The following is a 21,256-nucleotide window of genomic DNA, read 5'->3' as shown; positions in this document are numbered from 1 at the left end:
AATCAGCTCATTAGGTTTCAGGAGTGGAGCGTGTGGGTGGCTGGTCCCTCCATGGTAGCCGAGTGACTTCCTGCTCTGCCCGTCCTCTGTGTCTCCCTAACGTGCGGGGCTGCTCACCTGCGTCTGGCCAGGACAGTATAAACAGCGGAGACACAATCTGCAGGGGCCTGGACCTCTACAAAGTAGTAAGGCTCCATCAGGCGAGGGGTGGCCTGCAACAGAGCAACAAGAAGGGGTTCCTCAGCTTGGGGAAGGCTGAGGACTTAATGCCCTGGGGTAGCAGAGCCCCTCACTTACCATGAGGAAGGCAGAATAGACGACTCTCCTGGCCGTGGGGATGATTTGGCCCCCGCCCCGGTGCAGGGGCTCCTGGGCAACCACTGCATCTAGGATCTTAAACTTGACATTTCGAATCACTGAAAAGGAGATAGACAGTTGATTAAGGAGTGCTCACGGCCAGAGCAGCGAGGAGCCTCCTGTAGCTCTACAGCTATCTGCGGCCACAAAAGAAAAGGTACAAAATTGCCCTGCAGCTGGGTATTCTGATAGGAGAGCAAAGAAGTCAGCAGTCAAGCATACATTTATAGTGTTTGTTTCAGACATCATAAAGGTTCCCTAGAAGTTTACGTGCTTCTTCTGCAGACATTTAATTATTTTTGGATAGAGAAGAAATTCTAGGAATTGCGTATTTGTTCCCATTAAGTCCAGTCCTGGTCTATAAATCACTCCAATCCCATCCTCCTTTTGATACAGCTCCTCGAACTTATTTCTTCTCAGGAATGAGGAACGAACGTCAACTAGCAATGACTTCATTTCTAGGAGGTACTAAGTGGTGGCAAAGGAAAGGGAGGGAGAGAGGCAGGAAACAGGCTCAGGACATGGGATGGCCCTGCTGCGTGTCCTGCCAGGTCCCAAGGATGAGCCCACCCCACCGCCTACACCCAGGAGCAAGGGCCCTAGAGGACTCAGGTGGGGGAGGCGGAGAAACTGGTAGACTTACACTCATCACAGAGGGGTCCCTCCCTGGTTCCCCACTGGAAACCTTGAACAATGCTGTCCTTCACTGAGCCAAGAAGAGCCTTGTCCACCTGCACAGAACATAAGGGTTCTTTAGTGGGGACCCTGGCAATAGCCAGAGTTTAGAGGGAGGAGAAGGCAGGTAGGCTGGTAAGAGGACAGTCTCCTTCACCAGAAGACACAAAACACTTCCAGGAGAAAAAGGACACTTTGTCGTCTCTTCCACTTGAGCTAACAGACCATCGCAAGGCTCCCATCAGTTCTCCTGTACCTCAGAGGGCAGGGTGTCATCCACCAGGATGTTGGGGCCGGTGGCATCAGGGCCAAAAGCCCAGATGGAACGGGCAGCCAGCAGATCCCAATCGTACTTGGTTTGGAAGAACTCTCCCAGCTTCTTCCTGGGGAAGGAGGAGACAACGAAGGGCTCAGCCAGCTCTTGTAAAGTCCTGCCTCTCTGGAGACAGTCACCTCACCCCACCCACACTGTGCCCAGGACGACAGCAAAGTGGGAGAAACAAGTGACTTCCCAGAAGAGTGCGGGGTATTAGAGATCCAGCAGTAAGTTCTGGTGCCCTGCCCTGTCTCCCTTTAGCCCTGGAATGAGAGCTGTGTTCTCGCCTGTTCCACGTGATCTGGACCACCTCATTCTCGATGTCTTCAGCAAGGCCCTTTTCAAGAGGCTCAGCAATCATGGTGATCTTGTTCCTAGTGAGAGAGGAAATGAGTAACGAGGTGGGTGAGCAGGACTAGCAGAAGGGTCACTTCTAAGAAAAGGGGGACAAAGGAACAGATACGGCAATGACATCAGTGAAACCACAGGAGCCGAGGAAGCCAAAGGAGCTTATCTTTTTTCTCTCATTAGAATCTACTACTCTCTCTCTCTTTTTTAAAATATATTTTTATTTATTTCAGAGAGGAAGGGAGAGGGCGAGACAGAAACATCAATGATGATAATCATTGATCGGCTGCCTCCTGCATGCCCCACACTGGGGATTGAGCCCACAACCCGGGCATGTGCCCTTAACCGGAATTGAACCCAGGACCCTTCAGTCCGCAGGCCGATGCTCTATCCACTGAGCCAAACCAGCTAGGGTGAATCTTTATGAAAGTAGGTTTGGGGCAACATTTACATAGAAAGGAGAAGTGACAATTGCAAGTCATCTTGGCATAGAAAGTCTTATCGCAAAGGACTTCATAGGATCGTGTCCAAAGGCATAATGGATCAGAGGCCTGGGCTAAACTCAAGTATTCTAAGCACCCCCATCCCCAGACTGCGGGGTCTCTATTTCCACAGTGTTGTGATTGTGGTGGAGTTGGTGGGGAGGGGAGAGTGTCAGTCCAAGGACACTATGACCCCCAGCTTACTTCTTATTGGGTGTTTCAGCAAAGCACTTGAGAGAGGATGTTTCTACCACAGTCTCACAAAAGGTAACAACAGGGTCAGCCACCTGTTGGGAAACAAGATAAATTACCGGGCAAGGTCTCATTTTGTTGGAAGGATGACCTCCTGCCAAAGGGAATTCCGAGGGCCCCTTGACATTACCCCTGTGAGAACCCCCCCTCTTAATCAGCATCAGTGACAAATACAATCGCAGCTAAAAGTTGCCATCACTAAGAAGCCTGCGGAAACTCAGTGTAGTGCGGTATCTATGTTCTGGAGTCAAAAGTACATGGGATCAAATCCAGATCTGAACTAGTCCCCCAAGGTATCCTTCACCATCCATTTAGCCGTCCCTCCACCATTCACTGAATCACCCTGCAGGTCCGTCAGAGCGGGTACTACAGACCTCCTGGGGAACACCCCTTCTGTTCTCTGCCTGGGACTTCTCCCTGAAGCTCCCACTGGCCCTGGCCTGTACCTGGGAAACCCAACGTGTTATAGAGCACCAGTCCCGGGCACATCAGTAGAAGAATCTAAGAGGGGTACTTGAGGGTACTCATTCCCACCACCTAAGGGCCTTGGAGAAAATGTGTCTCTCAACTGGGACACCGAGGCCATGAAAGGGCAGTTTAACTGAGGGGATGTGTCAGGCTTGACAATGAATCCAGGAGAGCCAGGCCCACTCTCACCTTGAAACTATATACTCTGAGCTTTAATCACCACAGACAAATTAATTGTCCAACTATTTTTTTTTTTAAAACAAATAACCAAGAATAATTTTGGCTTGGGAGCACTGACTTTAAACGCATGACACTGAGAATTACCCTGCAAAAGGGGGCAAACCAGATCTCAAATACCTTCCCATTTAGGGAGCAACAGATCACGCTTTTCTGAAACCGATCTCCTCTGGTAGGGCACCCCTCTTCCCGTGGGCCTTCCAGGGGAATCTAGGGTTTAGTTGCTTGTAAAATCAGCCTGGAGCTGTGAGCCAAGCCTCCTGGCAGGCAAGGCACTCAAGAAAGAAAGGGGCTGCTGCTTTACCTTGATGTCTATCTCGGAGTACATCTTCCGCAAATCATGCATCACACAGTCCAGGTAGAGCTCCCCAGTCCCCAGAATCACGTGCTCGCCAGACTCTTCCACCTGAAATGCAACAGCCCTGCTTCTCACAGCCTGGACTCTATTGTGCCAGCAACAGCAGAGAGACACAGAATCAAGGCGGGAACCCAGGAGGCGGTGCCTGAATCCACGATCACACACAGCCACTGCTCACTGTCGGTTCCAGCCTCTTCAAGAAGGATCAGTGACCTATGAGTAAGTCCTCAAGACCCCAGCTCACTCAGGACAGTGCTACTGGATGTGATGAGCTCACCAATTTTACTACCATCTTCTAAATTTAGAGAAAACCATGCCCTATGTCTGTGGACATAAGCTGACCTTTTTTTTTTTTTAGCCCTGGCCAACTACTCAGAAAGGTATGCTGGCAGGCCCAAGAGTGTAGAAGGGTCAGAGTGACTCACTTTTTCCTCTCTATCGGCTGGACAAATTAATTCAAAGTGTCTCTACAAGAAACATCTCTTTCCTATCTATACACTTGTGAACGCTGCACACACAAGTGTCACCCTCCCTCCCCGCAACATGGGTCTCATCCTGCCTTTAAATGACAGCAACAGGGATTAAGTCCTGATACAGGCCGTTGGAAGCAGCAAATCAGAGGCACCCGATGGGCACGAAGCAGTAGGCAGCACAGACCACTCAGGGGGGGCAAGCAGGGCGTGGCAGCTGCAGGCCTCGGGCTACCTTGGTGGTGAGGGACGGATAGCTCTTGTTGACCTTGCGCAGACCGTCCAGCATCTTGGGCAGCTCCGAGGGGTTGACTGGCTCCACAGCAATCTTGATAACAGATGTGGTGTTGAACTTCAAGGGCCGGAAAATCTGAGCCTGAGATCCAAAATGCAGAGGAGTGAGGACACCCGGCCTGAGTAGGCGCAGAAAGTGTGGACGTAAGAGAAGCTGAGGACCTACTTAGGGACAGACTCTTCTCCAAACAAGAGCCTCGGGGCTGCTTGAAGGCAACCTGAAGGGCCATTCACTGCTGTGTATTTTGGCAGAACAGAGAGAAGGGAAAGAATAAAAGGCCTTCCTCCTAATTCCCAGCACCTGAGCAGACACTCCAGGGAGACTCCAGCAGGCTCAGATCTAGAAGGCTGAGCCTGGGCTGAGGCCTGGAACCAGGAAATGGCAGTGACTCTGAGTTAGTCCCTGCCCATTCTGCTGCTTATAGCTCACATGTGCTGTGGCCTCCTGAGAACTTTACCTCCTCATTGCCTCGGGGTTCAGTTATGGTTGCCGTCTTCACAATTGGTTGATCGACACCTTCAATCAGAACCCAGTTGCCAGCAGGAACGCGATTCACCTCAATGTGGTACCTGGAGCAACATCCAATAAGCAGCAATGACACTTGGGCAGAATATTCATAAGAATGTACTCAGTGCCCGCTGTGTGCCAGGCCCTGAGCCAGGAGCAGTGGTCAGCCGAACAGATACATTCTAGCAGGGAGGGGTGCAATAAACAATCAGTCACATAACCACCCATATATGTCATTACAAACTGGTAAGTGTCATGAAAAGAAGTATAAGGGACTAAATGAGGAACAGACAGGAAAACCTAATTCCAGTTGGATGTTGGTGGTAAGCAAGCCGCTCTCAAAGGCATGGGATGTAAGGAGATGCCAAAAGCACCACAGAACATATTGCAGCTGTCCTAGCTTTTGGATTTTCTCCTGCCTTCCAGTGAACGGGGTGGATTTGGAGGAGGGAAAGGGGCCTTGGCGAGGCGCAGCAGCCACAAGAGGAACAGGACTGCCCAGTTCTGCTTCCTAGCTGGGATGCTACGTTTAGGAGCCGACAAGCTACCCAGAAGCCCAAGCTAAATTTTATTCTGCAGATGAGGACGCTACAAGGAATCCGGCAAAGTCTTCTCTCTGGGTTAAAGAATAACCAGTGGAGGTTGGGAAACAATTTCTCTTGGGAAGAAACATTACAGTTGTGACTTAAGGAACACAGAAGAGGAAGAGGGGATTAAGATGAGTAAAAACAGAAATGCTGCTATAAAAATTAATGTAAGCCATCCAAACACAAAGGCAAGGCTCTGGGCATTATCCCAACAATAGCTGCCTTTTGGCCCTCGCCACGTCGGGTAGTAAGAACTAGAAGTCAATAGATCTGCTGAGGGAGGGTCAACTTAGCCCCTGCTGGAGGGAGCCAGGCAGCAACTGTGTTTCCGGGGAGGACCACCCTTGCGGCTGCCGGGGGAGTTCGTATGGCGGACAGGCAGGCCCCGAGAGGCCCTCTTAGCAGTACCTGGCCACAGAGATCCAAAGGCGGCCCACGGTGCATATCTGGGAGTCTTCCTCGTCTTCCAGAGTGTAGTTCTCCCCCAGCACCTTCACAGGCTGCCCAGCATGGATGGTACCACTTAGCACCCGGCCAAAGGCATGAAACTGAACTCCATCATCTGTGCTGTACATCTTGGTGGTGTGGCACATCAAGGGACCCTGGAGGAGGGGACAGAGTGCAGCCTCAGCCACACACACTCTCTAGGTAAGTGCCTCCCCTCATAGCAATGACATGAGCTCTATGAGGTAGTCCAGACCTAGATGTGTCGACCTCCTAGGAGAATTCCAACCACGCTTTCTCTCTGCTTATTAATAGATGTCAAAGGCATAGGAGAAAAAAGCTATTTTCCTTTTCTCTGGGGAGATGAGGGAAATAGGGGGAGAAAGCAGGTTTAGGATGGCAGATGGCACTGTTAACTTGCAAGATTATAAAACGGATTTGCCCCAAATTTCCTCCAAAGATTTAACTCACAATTCTCAACTGGCTGTATGTTTATGCTAAGAAACTAGACTGCTGAAGGAATGGCTGGGAAAGAGTTTTAGAAAAGCCAGGGCTGATCAGATTAGCAACTATTTGTTGCATCTTTAATAACCGGTAGGCACCATAACACTGCTTAATCTTACTTAATTCTCATAATGACCACACCTATTATTATCCTCATTTCACATACCAAGACCCTCAGGCTGAGAAAGACTGAATAATGTTGCCAAGATCATACCATTAGCAGCAGTAACATCAGGCTTTGAATTCAGGCCTGCCTGTGCTCAGGTGGAGGGCAAGCAAAAAAGGGGGAAGAAGGTATTACTCCTGTAACCAGAAAACACTGTCCCTGCACAGGAGGGAAGACTCAGAGAGCTGCCGGGGCGCTCCATCCCCTTACATCAGGGTCACAGTCGCTCATGGCCTCGCCGAGGTCGGAGTCCACGCCGCCGGTGTAAGTGTGCTCGATCTTGGGCTTGGCGCCCACCTTTGGAGAAGGGATATGCTGCACACACATGTCCACAAAGCCTGTGGAGGAGAGAAGGCCGTTACTCTACACCCTCACGGGGGGTGGAGGGGGAGTGGTGACGTACTCATCCACTCAGATTTTAGGGGGAAGTGATACCCTATTTCCTGGGCGTATGATGCTAAAAGGCTGGAGTCACACTGCTGCCAGGAAGCACAAGCAGCAGGTCTCAGTGATTCCTTGGAACTCAGCTGACAAAGATTTTCAAGTATCTCTATCAATCCATGACCTTTTATTGAATGTAAGCACTTACTGCACACTTACACCGAACAGTAAGGGCCCCATCTCTCCCCCTTTGGCAAACATTGCATATGTTTCTGTTCAGTAAGTTATCCTGGTTTTCTAACAGTCAATAAGTCATGCAAAAAAGAAGCTCCATTAGCACCTTGGGGTAGGCATGTCTGCTTTCAGTGGTGTCTCCATGTTAGACTGAGGGCCAGCCCAGAGTGACTCTTAAAATGATGCACTCTGCAGACTCACACCTATATCCCACTAGACTCAGACTCAGAAATGGCTGAGGGGCCTCTTTGCCATCACCTTTTCCTCGCCTTTATTTTACAGATGAGAAATCAGTCATAGAATGACTGGCCCAGGGACATCCTACGGAAGAGCAGGATCAAGACTCAGGTCTTTCATTAACCAGTCCAGGGCTCATTCTCCTATATCACCTGCCTTTTGTGTAACTAAATTACAGAAGAAACAAGCTCAGGGGAAAGAGAAATCTGCGTCTACAAACGGTCTCCCAAGTCCTCGCCTGGTGCTTTTCCCACTATTGCACATCACCGATGAGTCCACTTTCCTGACGGTCCCCTGGCAAAAATACCAGAACCTCAGTATCTGCTTCCCCATTTCTTTACTTGCATGCTCCTCCTGGTAGGGAAATGTAATTGCTTTTGTTTTCCAAGACAGAATTCTTGGTACCACCCACTAAGGAAAGCAGCTAGGAAAAACCCAGGTGCTCTGTATCCTGACCTTATTTAAGGGCCTCAGATCTCTGACCCACTGTGGGTTAGGGAAAAGTTCCCCCGACACATGTGGCAGGACATAATGATAGTGACGTTAAGGGGGCCATGAGCTCTTCATTACCTGTGAATTCGCCAAAGAACTTTTTGCAGACCAGCCTGAGCAGGGGGCGGATGTTCAGCTTTAGCTCCTCCTTGGTCAGGTGGATGCCAAGCTCGTCCAAGGTCCTCGGGAGGCTGGTGTCCACATCCCCTACAACCTGTGACAATACCAGACACATCAGCAGTAGTGGTAGCCCCACTGTGGTGCTATGGAGGAGAAGGGAAGGCCAATGGGCAATCTGAAGGGTAACTGCACTAGGTTCTTGTCTAAAGGGAGAGCTTTTGGCAAGAACAATTTAGTTTCAAGAAAACCTTTGGTACCAACCCTGGGTGAAGCAGGCTTGGTAAATGCCCACACCAGCCAATAAACCTGGAGTTCTCAGATGAGTTATCAGTGCTGCCCCCTTGTGTCTGAAAAGCAGCATCTCTTTCCACTCAGGCAGTCCCTTAACTGCCCCTATTTAGAGACTTCTCAGACTGAGAGGATCGCTGCTCTGGAAGGAACCAAAAAAGGTCACCTAGCATTCCATCGGCTGTCAGGCAGGGCCGAGCTAAACCATCCTCAGCAGACTCAAGGTCTCTACCAAGACAGACTCTATAAATTTCTTTTATTAATCCATTCCGGCCTGACACAAGATACTAAGTGTTTTTTTTTAGCACTAATAAATTTGAATCATGTTATTTTTGTCTTGTTGCTATGTTTCACTATTTTAAAGTTGGAATGACCACACACATTTTGTGTATGTGCGTGTGTTCACTGTGCACAGTACTTACTCAACACTTGCATATTTTATAACTGTATGGAAATTCTTGTACAAAATTATTACTTTTAGTTCTGCCTTTTAGGGAGCAAATTCATACAAATATAACATTATACTCTTTTTGTTGGAGCCTCCCGTACGTTTAACTGTCTGGTGCCTCCTGTTCAATCTGACAAACATCACATACATATGTGCCCAGAAGAGGCATTCAATACAAGCCCATGCTGCCATCCTTCTAAGGCAGCGGTTCTCACCCCTCCGGCCCTTTCAATACAGTTCCTCATGTTGTGACCCAGCCATAAAATTATTTTCGTTGCTACTTCATAACTGTAATGTTGCTGCTGTTATGAATCGTAATGTAAATATCTGATATGCAGGATGGTCTTAGGCGACCCCTGTGAAAGGGTCGTTCGATCGCCAAAGGGATCGTGACCCACAGGTTGAGAACCGCTGTTCTAATGGCTGCAAAATACTTCCTTTCATGGGCTGTACCAGAATTCATTTAATCAGATTATCCCTGAAGAACATTTAACTGATTTCCAGGTTTTAAATTTTTTCCTTACTGTTATAAATAATGCCCTAACAAATAAATATATATAAAAACTGGAGGACTTTCACAATTATATCTGTAAGTTAAATCTCCGTAACTGAAATTATAAATTCTCAAGTGTCATGTTCTTTTAAATAGTCAAAATCTTTGCACAAATCTGTTTAGGTTGTGCCTTTTCTTTCTTTCGTACATTGCCCCTTCATTCTAAATTCCACAGCACTTAGAGGACTATAGTGTTCCAGATCCAGAAGACTGGTGACCAACCATCTTCAGACTTAGCAATACAAAACTGAGCAGGTCAAGGGGCAGGAAGGAGTCCAAGTTCACCCTGTGCTTAGAGGGGCAGACCTAACCCAGGTGGCCCGACACCCTTACCTGAGCGAGGATCTTATACAGGGGCTCCAAGATAAACTCCACGAAGCTCCTTTGTGAACTGCTGGTTGGGGCCTTTTTGGTGAACTTTCGCCTAAAGATAAAACAAGAGTTATGGGTGATCCAGGAAGAAGTCAGTGCCACTGACCTTCAGGGTGTATTTCCCAAGTTCTGAGCAGGGCCAAGGGGAAGAAATGTGTGTGTGAGAGCATAACATGTCCAGACTCCTGACAGGGCATATGGATATGACTCTCATGAGTGCCTGCACTGAGCTGAAACATCCTCTCACCTTGTCAGAGCTCATGAAACCAGCTCTCTTAGAGGGGGAAACATGGTAGCTCACGTCTAAGAAAAAGTAGGTTTGAATCTTCAGAACTCTTCCTGTCTGTCCTCACTCCTGGGAAAATGGATAACCCCTCTAGTGTCACTTCCCACACCCTACTTACGTCTTAGGGTTGAAGTAGATGTCACCCCAAAGTCTTTTAGCAAATTCCTGGTAGTTAATGTCACCTGTAAGAGAACCATACAATTACAATCTACTTAGCAAAGCAAACTATGATTCAGAATTTTCTTTCCGGTGCCACAGGTGGTTTGTAGCTGAGGAATTCTAGCACCTTTCTTTCCAAGGTCCAGACATTTCCTTCTACCCAGGCAGGCAGACAAGGACACAGAGACACAAAGGACAAGGCGGGCCCAAAGTTGACAAGACAAGGCTATGCTGGAGCCAAAACGAGCACCCAGGTGGCATCCATCTCCAGCAAGCATAGGACTGAGCTGCAGACAAGGGTACAGTTATTATTCCTCCTTTGATGGAACAGGCTCAACTGCCTATATGTTATCCTCCGTCTGCACCTAAACACCCTCCCTTCCACAAGTGGAGCCCAGTGGGCCCCGCATTCTTTCCCGATCCACTGGAGCTCTCTTCTGCTGCCAGTGTGGGCAACCTCCCAGCTGCAGTGTCACACTATGGCTCTGACTTGCCCCAAGCCTCCGCAAGGCAGGTACCTAGCCTTCTGGAAAGAAAACAACAAAGCCAACCTTTGTCTCATCTTTCTTTTTTTTTTTTTTTTTTTTTTTTTAATATATTTTATTGATTTTTTACAGAGAGGAAGGGAGAGAGGGATAGAGAGTTAGAAACATCGATGAGAGAGAAACATCGATCAGCTGCCTCCTGCACATCTCCCACTGGGGATGTGCCCGCAACCCAGGTACATGCCCTTGACCGGAATCGAACCTGGGACCCTTCAGTCCGCAGGCCGACGCTCTATCCACTGAGCCAAACCGGTTTCGGCTCATCTTTCTTTTTTTAAAAAAATATATTTTTATTGATTTCAGAGAGGGAGAGAGAGATAGAAACATCAATGATGAGAGAGAATCATTGCTCGACCCCACAGCCCGGCATGTGCCCTGACTGGGAATTGAACTGTGACCTCCTGGTTCATAGGTTAACGCTCAACCACGGAGCCACATCTTTGTCTCATCTTTTTTTCTTTTCTTTTTTTTTAAAATTTGTTTCTGGCACCCATAACCGGAATCGAACCTGGGACCCTTGGGTCCACAGGCCAACGCTCTATCCACTGAGCCAAACCAGTCAGGGCTGTCTCATCTTTTAACAATACTTTTAGTTTGACTCCAACTGCTAATCCTGGTCTGACTGAACCAAACAACTGTGGCCTTTAAAATTCAAGATTTTCTGAGTCAAGAACTCCTATAACATTCAAATAGGTCACTGATATCACCAACTACCTCGTGGATATTTCTACCCAGACACTGTTCTCTCTCACTTGAGATGGCATAAAAAGAATTCATCACCTTTTTCTGAAAGTCCCATTCCCCTTCAAACTTTCCTATCTTTCAGCTACCACTGGCACTTCATCCAGGCTCAAACCGCTTTGTTAATTACCACATTATTAGTTACTGAAACTCTCCCTCCTCTGTGAACCACCCTGCCTTTTACACACTTCCATAACTGCACTCAACATATGTTGTATTATAATCACTGGACTGAGCTGCTTGAGTACTCACAGGAACTAGGCCTAGTGCCTAACAGAAGTTGAATAAAAGTTGAAATAATGAGCAAACATCTCTCTAATTAATATCCTCCCTCTCAGTCTCACAGATAACATTAACCCAATACGTACAATCCTGTGCCTGAGTATTGGCAAGAGATGTTTAAACAGGTGTCCCTTCTTGCATCCCTTCCTGTGTCTGGCCTATCTTCCATCAACTTTGCACACATTACCCCACCCCAATCTTTGATACTGAATAGCTCCTAACTGCCTACAGGTAAAGTCTAAATTCCTTAACTTTACATTCCAAACCCTCTTCAATGTGGTCCCACCCTACCTGCCAGCAGTTTTACTCCAACTCTTCTCCTGGGTGAAAGAGGTAGCCTTGGGCTACCACCACCTGCCTTTGCACTCCTTTCCCAACCCTGTAAGTCTGGAATTCCTGGCTTCCTACTGTCCACTTGTTTAAGCCCCATGTCCTTGAAGCCTTCCTGACCCCTAGGTCATTGGAGCCTATTCCCCTTCTGAATTCCCTACCGCAGCTACCTGGAGCTCAGCCCACACCACCTTCCAACTGCCATCCAGTACCCACAGGATGAAGTTCCTAGAAGTCAAAGAGTATTCATCATGCTTTGTGGTATTCCTAGCAGGAGGACATGGTATCAATTTTGGCAGTGTGGGGCGATAGACAGAAAAAGTACCAAAGTAGAGTCTAGTTCTAATGCCATCAATAACTTCCGGGCACAGTTTTCCCACATGTAAATGAAGGGGAAAAACTCAGTGATCTCTGACATTCCTGCCAGGCGGACTTTCTGAAAGTCTACACATGGCTTTTCATGATAACAATGTTGGAGCACAGAGATGGCTCCTTCATAACAGTGGCTTCTAAGGATAATTATTCTCCTGAGGCTCTCCATTTTCAATCAGAAATCGAATCACTAATACATTATAATTATAGAAAAGGTCTTGGATTTTGCTTTACATGCTGATACAAAAACATCCAGAAACATAAACTGGAATCCTGTTCAGATGAATTCACTTATTGTCCATTTATCCTTTTTTGTTTTTAAAGAATCATCTGGAAACAACAAAAATATATGCCTAATAATGTGAAAATTGTTAAGTTATAGTACATCTATACAGTGGGCCAATGGGCAGTTACATAAAATAATTTTTATAAATAAACTTTAATAAATTGCTATGATCTAATGCTGTGTGAATATTTATCCTGTGTTAGTGTATGTAAAATATGACCTCATTTACCTAAGACACTAAACAGAGAAAAAAGGAACTTTAACAAAATGTTTATAATGATTATGATAATGAGGCTATCGGTGAATTTTGCTTTCTTGACTAGATTTTACTCTATTTTCCACTTTTCTGCAATGACAATGTGGTAAATATGTATGCATATATTCAAAAGAAAGACCAAGTTTTATGTACCCATTTTTTTCACATGAGCAAGCGTATGCACACTGAGTGTGAGGCAGGACAGCTGACTGGCGGGAACAGAAGCCCTGGCGCTCCAGCGCCTGCCAGCTGTGAGACCTCTAACAGAGCCTGTCCCCTCAGCTCTGAAAACAGGAGGACCGCCTGGCCGCGCGGCTCAGTTGGTTGGAGTGTCGTCCCATGCACCAGAAGATCGCGGGTTTGATTGCCAGTCAAGGTACATACCTAGGTGGTAGGTTCCACCCACAGTTGGAGCGCGTATGGGAGGCAACCGATTGATGTTTCTCTCTCACATCGATGTTTCTCTACTTTCCTCTCTCTCTAAAAAAATCAATGGATACATATTCTCAGGTGAGGATTAAAAATAAAATAAAAACAGGGTAATATGACCCTTCTAATGAAGCACAGAATTTGACACACGACACAGGACATGGTGCCTACTGGAATCTGAAGGAGGCAGAGAGGTACAGAGGAGTGCAGGAGCCTCTTGAGATGGGAAGCTGGTCGAGGCTCCACGAACCTATAAGATCATTCAACTGGGCATCGCAGCAGAGAATCACCTGCACTGACTGCATATCATGAATTCTTAAGTGGGTCTATAAACTTTCTACCTGCCTAGACACTACTAATGAGGGAGGCTTCATCTTTTTTTTTATTATTATTATTATTATTTTAGAGGCTTCATCTTTGGGGAAGAGATCTGAAGGGGCTTTGTGAGCGTAGATAATTCCTCTAGGAGAGAGTCTTATTCCTAAAGGAGCTCTTTCTTCATTCTTCCTAGTTACCTTTCTTGTTCTAGTGTTTGGAAACCACTGAGCCTAAAGAAAGAGTCTAGGGGCCAAAAAAAAGCCCGAAATGTGAGAATAACAGTTGATTGAAGCCAATTTCTAAACGATTCAGCAGGAAAGACACACAGGACTCTGGGGAGACAGGCGAGACAGACTGCCAGCCAGACTTACCGAACGTGTCAGCATAGATCTTGGCAAAGGAGCCCAGAGTGAAGCAGATGCTGTACTGGGAGCTGGAGAAGCAGACGTTGCCCAGGAGTGGGGACAGGATCAGGTTCTCATCAGTGGAATACATGCTGAAACAGAGACGGTCATGAGTGCACAGCCAGGCTGACACACACCAAGGGCAGAGGGCAGAGACTCAGTATCACAGCCTCTCCAGCCCTTGCCCTCCACTGGGCTTACATAATACAGTCAGCTTTGCCAACAGCCGGGCCCAAGAAAGTGACATGATGAAGTTGTCCGCTAACTCACAGTAACAAGCGGACTTCCCAGAGCTGGGAACACTGCATGATCTTGGAGAAGTTAACTGCACCGGACAGACAGGGAAAACTTGGAGGATAGAGACAAAGGTCTTAGAACACAGGAAATGAGTCTAATGCGATCGGAGAGAAGTACATTCTGGAGAAATCTCAATCTTACAAACACAAATAGACATACACCAGTGTAAATGAACGAATGCACGAGTAAAAGAAAAGTAACTTTGCTCCCCATTCTCACCGCCCTAAAGATCTTGCTTCTATTTTGTTTGGCTTGTTTTATTTTCATTTTATTTTTTTAAAATATATTTTTATTGATTTCAGAGAGGAAAGGAGAGGGAGAGAGAAAACATCAATGATGAGAGAGAATCATTGATTGGCTGCCTCCTACACACCCCTTTCTGGAGATCAAGCCCACAACCCCGGCATGTACCCTTGACGGAATTGAACCCAGGACCCTTCAGTCTGTAGGCTGATGCTCTATCCACTGAGCCAAACCGGCTAGGGCTTATTTTAAAAATGTGTGTTAAAACTTTGTGTCTTATATGCATAACCCATTGACACAAACAATAGAGTGCTTAAGTCCTGGGGTGGAGGGGGGCGGGGCGGACAAGCGGGAGTCAATGGGGGAAAAAAGGGAACATATGTAATAATTTCAACAATAAATTATTTAAAAAGAACTATGTCTTAAAAGTCATGCAGAAGCAACAGCATCACAAGTCCACTAATATTTATAACAAAATTAGTTGTACAGGGATCAAATCCACAACCCTATCCTTACTACACAATGTTTTATGGAGTTTCTTAATTTAGAAATAAAAGTATTGGATTATAAAGAGCAGTCCCCTACTTCACTCCCAAGTTATGCTCCCCAGAGGCAACTGCTTTCAATTCTTTCAAAGCTGCTTTTAAAGCATTTACCCCCATATTCCTAAATAATATGTTTAACATGGCTATTTCTTGTTTAGAGGCTTAAACATGACTTCGTGACTTCCTATTTTGGCTGATCGGGATTTAGTCCTATCCCACCCCATCTCCCTTTCCGAAGAGGTTTATCATTTCATATTTGGGATTCTTGGTATTATTTTAGGCTCTAGTCATTCTCAGCCCTTCCAGAGACAGGGAGGAGGTATCCCTGGTAGTAATCAGTGCTGCAACCAGAGAAGCTCCTGCACGTCAATCAGTCTCTGGCCATGGAGGTAGTGCCCGCAATCCTCAGCTGGAGAGGTGTCCTCTCTGTAGGATGGTCTCTTCCTGGGCCCTTTGAGGGGCCTCAAGAAGTCATCCAGTACATTCTTCAGCCTACAGATAACTGTCTTTAATTCACCTTTAACCTATTCTTCAAAGCCACCTTGATACTGTATTCTATGTCTTCCAACCATCATACTTATTAATGTCATACTTATTAATGTAAGCCCTTGTAAACCTATCTCATAAAGCAGCTATATCCAGAAACAACAGCCAACAGCCCCCTCATTTACTGAGTGCTAATAAGGTAAGAGCAGCTAGCATTATTCACTGATCAGTTACTGCTAAGCACTGTGCCCAGCGTGTTCCATCAGATATCAATTTAATTTCTTATACCATATCATAAGGCAAATATTATTATTATCCCCTTTTACAGAAGCAGAAACTGAGGCTCTAAAAGCTTAAGTAATTTGCCCAACTTTACATGCCTGGTATGAGGTGAAGATGAGACTGTTTTTAGAGCTCAAGGAACTGACCACAATACAAAATTGAAGATGTGTGAAGATGTGTGCACAAGTGGTTAAGGCAGAAAGTGAAGGAAGCCAGGCTGTGGAGTCAGTTCCCGTAGAGCAGCGGTTCTCAACCTGTGGGTCGCGACCCCTTTGGGGGTCGAACGACCCTTTCACAGGGGGTTGCCTAAGACCACTGGAAAACACATATATAATTACATATTGTTTTTGTGATTAATCACTATGCTTTAATTATGTTCAATTTGTAACAATGAAATTGGGGGTCACCACCACAGGAGGAGCTGTATTAAAGGGTCGCGGCATTAGGAGGGTTGAGAACCGCTGCTGTAGAGCCATGCAGTGAGCTTCTAGCCCCATCCAATACGCTCATCAACACACGCCAAGAAATCCAAGTTGCCTCCAGAGTTCAAGGTTAAAATTTATAAACATCAGAGTCCCTGAGGACACTGCCAGGGTCCCTCTACCTTATCAATCCGTTGACCTCGTCCACAATGTGGCGCAGCTTGTAATAGGCGTCCGTGGGCGGCAGCTTCAGCTCCAGGATGAGCCGGTCGATCTTGTTGATGCACACGGTGACCGCCAGCCGCTCCTGCACCGCGTGCTTGATCAGCCGCTCCGTGTTCAGCATCACCTGGGAGGCACAGGCGGTCAGAGCCAAGAGGGCAGGAAAGTCCAGAGCGAAGTCAAAGAGGGCGCTATTGTACAACAGGAAGCACGAGGAAAAGAGGGGACCGAGACTGCTGGGTGCAATCAGATGGCATCTTGCCCGAAGGCAGATTCACGAATAAATACACTGATGATGTTGGGAGCCAGGTTTCTCAGTGCTGGAGAAGGGACAGGAGAATTAGAAAGAACCCGTGGTGCTAAACTGGAAGTGCAGGCATTAGGATAAACGAATGCGTTCTTTCATTTTTGCTGTGTCAATGATTTTCTAATATATGAGTAAAAATAGTTACAGATATGTATGATATATATCATTTGTGTTCAGTGAAAGGACCAAGAAGCAACGTACCCCAGTAGCGAGGAACATGTCCTGATGTTTCTAAATACCAGTCCCCACTATAAAGAGTCAGAGTTCCTTGGAGAAGTGGCTGATCCAAGGACTGGGGCAGGGAAAGTACAAGATGAGTCTAGAACAGTGATGGCAAACCTTTTGAGCTCGGCGTGTCAGCATTTTGAAAAACCCTAACTTAACTCTGGTGCCGTGTCACATATAGAAATTTTTTGATATTTGCAACCATAGTAAAACAAAGACTTATATTTTTGATATTTAGTTTATATATTTAAATGCCATTTAACAAAGAAAAATCAACCAAAAAAGTGAGTTCGCGTGTCACCTGACACGCGTGTCATAGGTTCGCCATCACTGTTCTAGAACATCTTTTTGTGCCTAAAAGTAAGGAAGTACTTTTTTAAAAAAAGGATGGGACAGGTCAAAAGGATAAAGAAGTCTGCCTGAAGGAGCTCTCACTAGCCAAATCTGGGATAACTAGAGTATCAAAACAATGGATTATAACCCACAGAGTAAAATAAAAATCCATGTATCCACACTGATAATAAATGAGCAAATCGGAGAGAAGAGAAAGCTCTTCCTTCAGCAGAATTCCAACCAATAAATACAGAAAGAATAATACGAGTCAGACAATCACCACCTGCAATTATTATAAAAACAAGCTAGGAATGATGACTAAATGATAAAAACTGGAATAGAATGTATACCAGACTCAGGGTATCCCTCCACAAATTATGTATTACAAAGGGGAACACTGTAGTTTTACATTGAAAAAAGCTGATAGATCTGCCTTAATCAAGTGATCAAAGTTAACATCGCCAATGCGATAAGGTGGCATCATGGGCCTCCTGATGGGATGGACTAATAAGAACACAGTATGCTTGGGTAGTATTCCTGCCAAAAGTCACCTGAACATCATCACGAGGAAACAGCAGACACACCCAAACAGACATCCTCCAAAATAAATGGTGTGTGCTCTTCATGTCAATTCATAAAAGACCAAGAAGGTAACAGAAGAGTTCTAACCAATTAAAAGAAACTAAAGAGACATGAAGACTAAATGCTATGCAGCATGCCAGGAAAAAAATTCTATAAAAGACATTATGAGACAACTAGTAAGACTAAGTTTTATAGAAAAAGATCTGTACAACAAAATGTATCAAGGTTAAAGTCCCTGATTTTGGTAGCTGTGCTATGGTTATGTAAATGAATGTCTTTGTTCTTAGGAAATACATTCTGAAATATTTTACTTTCAAATGGTTCAAGGGAAGAATACACACACGTGTGAGTATGCGTATACACGTACAGAAAGAATTACAAAGCAAATGAAGCTGAGTTCTTTGTACTTGCAACTTTTCAATAAATCTGAAATTTTTCCAAAACAAAATCAATTTAATAAAGGCAATTCTGGCTCCCTCTGCTGGCTCTCTCACTAATGACAACATGAATGAAGTTAGCCAATTTATCTAATCTTTCAATTTAGAAATATAAAAGACACCCTAGGTCCTTTAACTCCAATTTCTCTTATGATTAAAAACATTCATTAATATTTAAAATCCATTTATATGAATATGCTCACCTCCCTTCCTTTTATTTACATTTGTCATTTTATATTTTTCTGAATAGCAATGGGTCCTTATCATTCATTTTAAACTTCCCTGGACTGAGAACTAATTTTGAACTTCATTTATTTCCTTAGTTTTAGAGCAAATATGAGCCTTAATCCCACAGACTCTCATGTTCTCTGATTCCCAGCTTGCTCAGTGCTCTGGGCATTGTGGGTGGGCAAACCTAACAGGGAGTAGGGGTCCAGACTCACGCCCTCGGCAGCATCGATGAAAAGCACCACTCCATCTGAGATGCGCAGGCCAGCCGTGACCTCATCAGAGAAGTTCACATGTCCTGTAAAGCAAATACAACTAAGTCACTAAGCTGCCACTTGTGTGGTGGCAGGATGAGCACAATAACTGGTAGGTGGTCTGGGGGGTACTGCAAACTCCCAGTTTCCCTTCCCCTTCTCCCCACAGCAATCTGTGGTGAATAAAATTCCACCAGTAGAGTCACATCCTTGGATTAAACTTGTATACAGAGGTCCCACAAAAAGAAGAAAGTGTTTTAGCCAGGAGGGCATAACATATTCACATTCACATTAGTCTACTCAGCAGTAAGCAGAGTTCTGTGGAACAGAAGACAGTTTGGCCGCAGGAGAAAAGCAAAGGAAGGCCAGGAGCAAGGGAGATAGTACCTGGCCAGATGCTGGTGGGGGGCAGGGCTGACAGGTATGAGGGCATTGGGCAAGGAAGACCAGCCTGTTAAAATTCAAATTTTCCTGTTTAAAACTCTGCCCCACTTGGTCTTCTCCAAAAGAGAAAGAGCCAGACACGGGGCAAGGCACCCTGCTCCCACGGTAACCTGCGTGCCCACCAGCAAGCAGTTGGTGTGCTGCTGCCATAATCTCCTTCAAAAGACTGAGCCTGCCTGAGGGGGGAACCATGTCTGACTCACCTTTGTTACCATAGCGTCCAGCATGGGGCCTGAGCAGGCTCCAGTGAATAAATGAATAAAATTTCCTAAAATTTCAATATTCTAGAGAAGAATAAAGAGAGGAGCAAATGGAAAGCCTGGAGCACAGCACTTGCTAATTAACTAGTCAGAAGCAAAGAGGGGTCAAGGAATGTCCTACCTGGAGTGTCCATGATATTGAAGAGGTAAGATTTCCCTTTAGTATCTGGCAAAACCACTGTCACAGGAGTGCTTTTGATGCCAACACCTCTCTGAAAGCCACAAAAAGAGAGTGTTCAAGTCTTCTTCCTATACAAGAGGGGTTCACTCTGCTCCTGGGGTTTGCCAGTTGCTAGTAAATTACACGCATTTATCTCTTTGTGGTAGGTATAATTTGTATCTAGCCATCCAACCAGAATGACCTTGAAGATGAAATATCTTAATGTTAAACAGCATTTGGGGAGGGAGGTTGGTTCAAATACCAAAAAAGTAAAACAAGTTTTATCCTCCTCATACACTGGAAACAAAAATAATAACCAAGCATTAGGTAAGTAAAAAGAAACAATCGGGGGCATTTTAGGCTAAAAACAGTAAAAAAAAAACTATAACAGGGGCCCTAGCCGGTTTGGGTCAGTGGATAGAGCATTACCCTGCAGACTGAAGAGTCCCAGGTTCAATTCCAGGCAAGGGCACATGCCCAGGTTGTGGGCTTGATCCCCAATGGGGGGTGTGCAGGAGGCAGCCAATCAATGATTCTCTCTCATCATTGATGTTAGTCTCTCTCCCTTCCTCTCTGAAATCAATAAAAAAACTATAATAGGGAATAATTATTAAACTCTAGTCAAATAAATATATTAAGAAACAACAGTAGCATCCGGCCAGTGTGGCTCAGTGGTTCAGCATCAACCCATGGACCAAAAGATTGCTGGTTTGATTCCTGGTTAGGGAACATGCCTGGGTTTCCGGCTTGATCCCCAGTAAGGTTTAAAAAAAAGAGAGAGAAGCTACTCCCAGAAAGGCCTTTTCATATGGATGAAGTCATCTTACAGATTTTAAGCATAATTTTAAAAATCATGTTGGCTTCTGCATAACTTACAAACGTACACATCATCTCTTAGTATTTGCCCTATTAGACCACATCAAATCCAGTCAAGGACAGGAGGGTTCCTCCCTTTTATCTTACAGCTTGCCTAGCCAGCTCTCTTTTAAGTTAGAAATCCTGGGATGACTGGAAGGTAGAAGCTAGGAGATAAAGAGCTGGGAGTGAGAGAGGGGTTTGTGGTATGGACCGAAGTGTTATCATAAAGACTCCCTATTCTCCCTACAAAACTATTGCTGGGTCTGGTGTGGGAACAGTCAGAGTTCCCAAAGCAAGCTTACCTCTTGCTCTGTGAAGAGGATGTCAGTGTAGCATAGCTGAAAAAAATAAACTGTTGTTACCAACTGAATTCAGACTCCTCTCCCACACAAATGATCAAACTTTCCCCCACCACTTCCCAACTCAAGGTTTCTGCCTCAGGAAGAAAATATATGAAAAGAGCAGGGTCTCCCTACAGAAATTCCAGACAATGAGACCAGTGCCTTCACAGATGGAAAATGCCCCTGCATGTGTGTTTCTGGGATGTGTGTTTGAAGACCAGGTATAGCTGGAAAACTAAATTATACCAAATGCACCCAATTCTTAGCGTGGTAAAGGGAGACCCATCCAGCCTTCATGGAACCCGCCCATGTCAAAACAGTCAATCTGGCA

At 45.6% G+C, this 21,256-nt stretch overlaps 1 protein-coding gene across 2 annotated transcripts in view; it reads right to left on the bottom strand.

Moving 5' to 3' along the window:
• The window catches only part of EFTUD2 (elongation factor Tu GTP binding domain containing 2), a 36,056-nt gene that overhangs the window by 1,562 nt on the left and 13,238 nt on the right, over positions 1–21,256 (bottom strand). For both annotated transcript variants that reach the window (XM_036339999.1, XM_036339998.1), the window contains 19 exons: positions 20,887–20,922; positions 19,688–19,778; positions 18,824–18,906; positions 16,457–16,623; positions 13,967–14,091; positions 9,996–10,059; positions 9,553–9,643; positions 7,889–8,024; positions 6,677–6,804; positions 5,761–5,954; positions 4,716–4,827; positions 4,199–4,339; positions 3,440–3,541; positions 2,383–2,465; positions 1,636–1,722; positions 1,289–1,415; positions 1,001–1,088; positions 298–416; positions 118–212 (listed from right to left, as the gene is read on the bottom strand). In XM_036339999.1, coding sequence (XP_036195892.1) covers positions 118–212; positions 298–416; positions 1,001–1,088; positions 1,289–1,415; positions 1,636–1,722; positions 2,383–2,465; positions 3,440–3,541; positions 4,199–4,339; positions 4,716–4,827; positions 5,761–5,954; positions 6,677–6,804; positions 7,889–8,024; positions 9,553–9,643; positions 9,996–10,059; positions 13,967–14,091; positions 16,457–16,623; positions 18,824–18,906; positions 19,688–19,778; positions 20,887–20,922 — 2,069 coding nt within the window. The remainder of the gene's footprint in view (positions 1–117; positions 213–297; positions 417–1,000; positions 1,089–1,288; positions 1,416–1,635; positions 1,723–2,382; positions 2,466–3,439; positions 3,542–4,198; positions 4,340–4,715; positions 4,828–5,760; positions 5,955–6,676; positions 6,805–7,888; positions 8,025–9,552; positions 9,644–9,995; positions 10,060–13,966; positions 14,092–16,456; positions 16,624–18,823; positions 18,907–19,687; positions 19,779–20,886; positions 20,923–21,256) is intronic.

This window comes from Myotis myotis, unplaced genomic scaffold (genome assembly GCF_014108235.1).
Source record: "Myotis myotis isolate mMyoMyo1 unplaced genomic scaffold, mMyoMyo1.p scaffold_m19_p_17, whole genome shotgun sequence".
Classification (NCBI taxonomy): domain Eukaryota; kingdom Metazoa; phylum Chordata; class Mammalia; order Chiroptera; family Vespertilionidae; genus Myotis; species Myotis myotis.
This window is presented reverse-complemented; position numbering and strand designations above follow the sequence as displayed.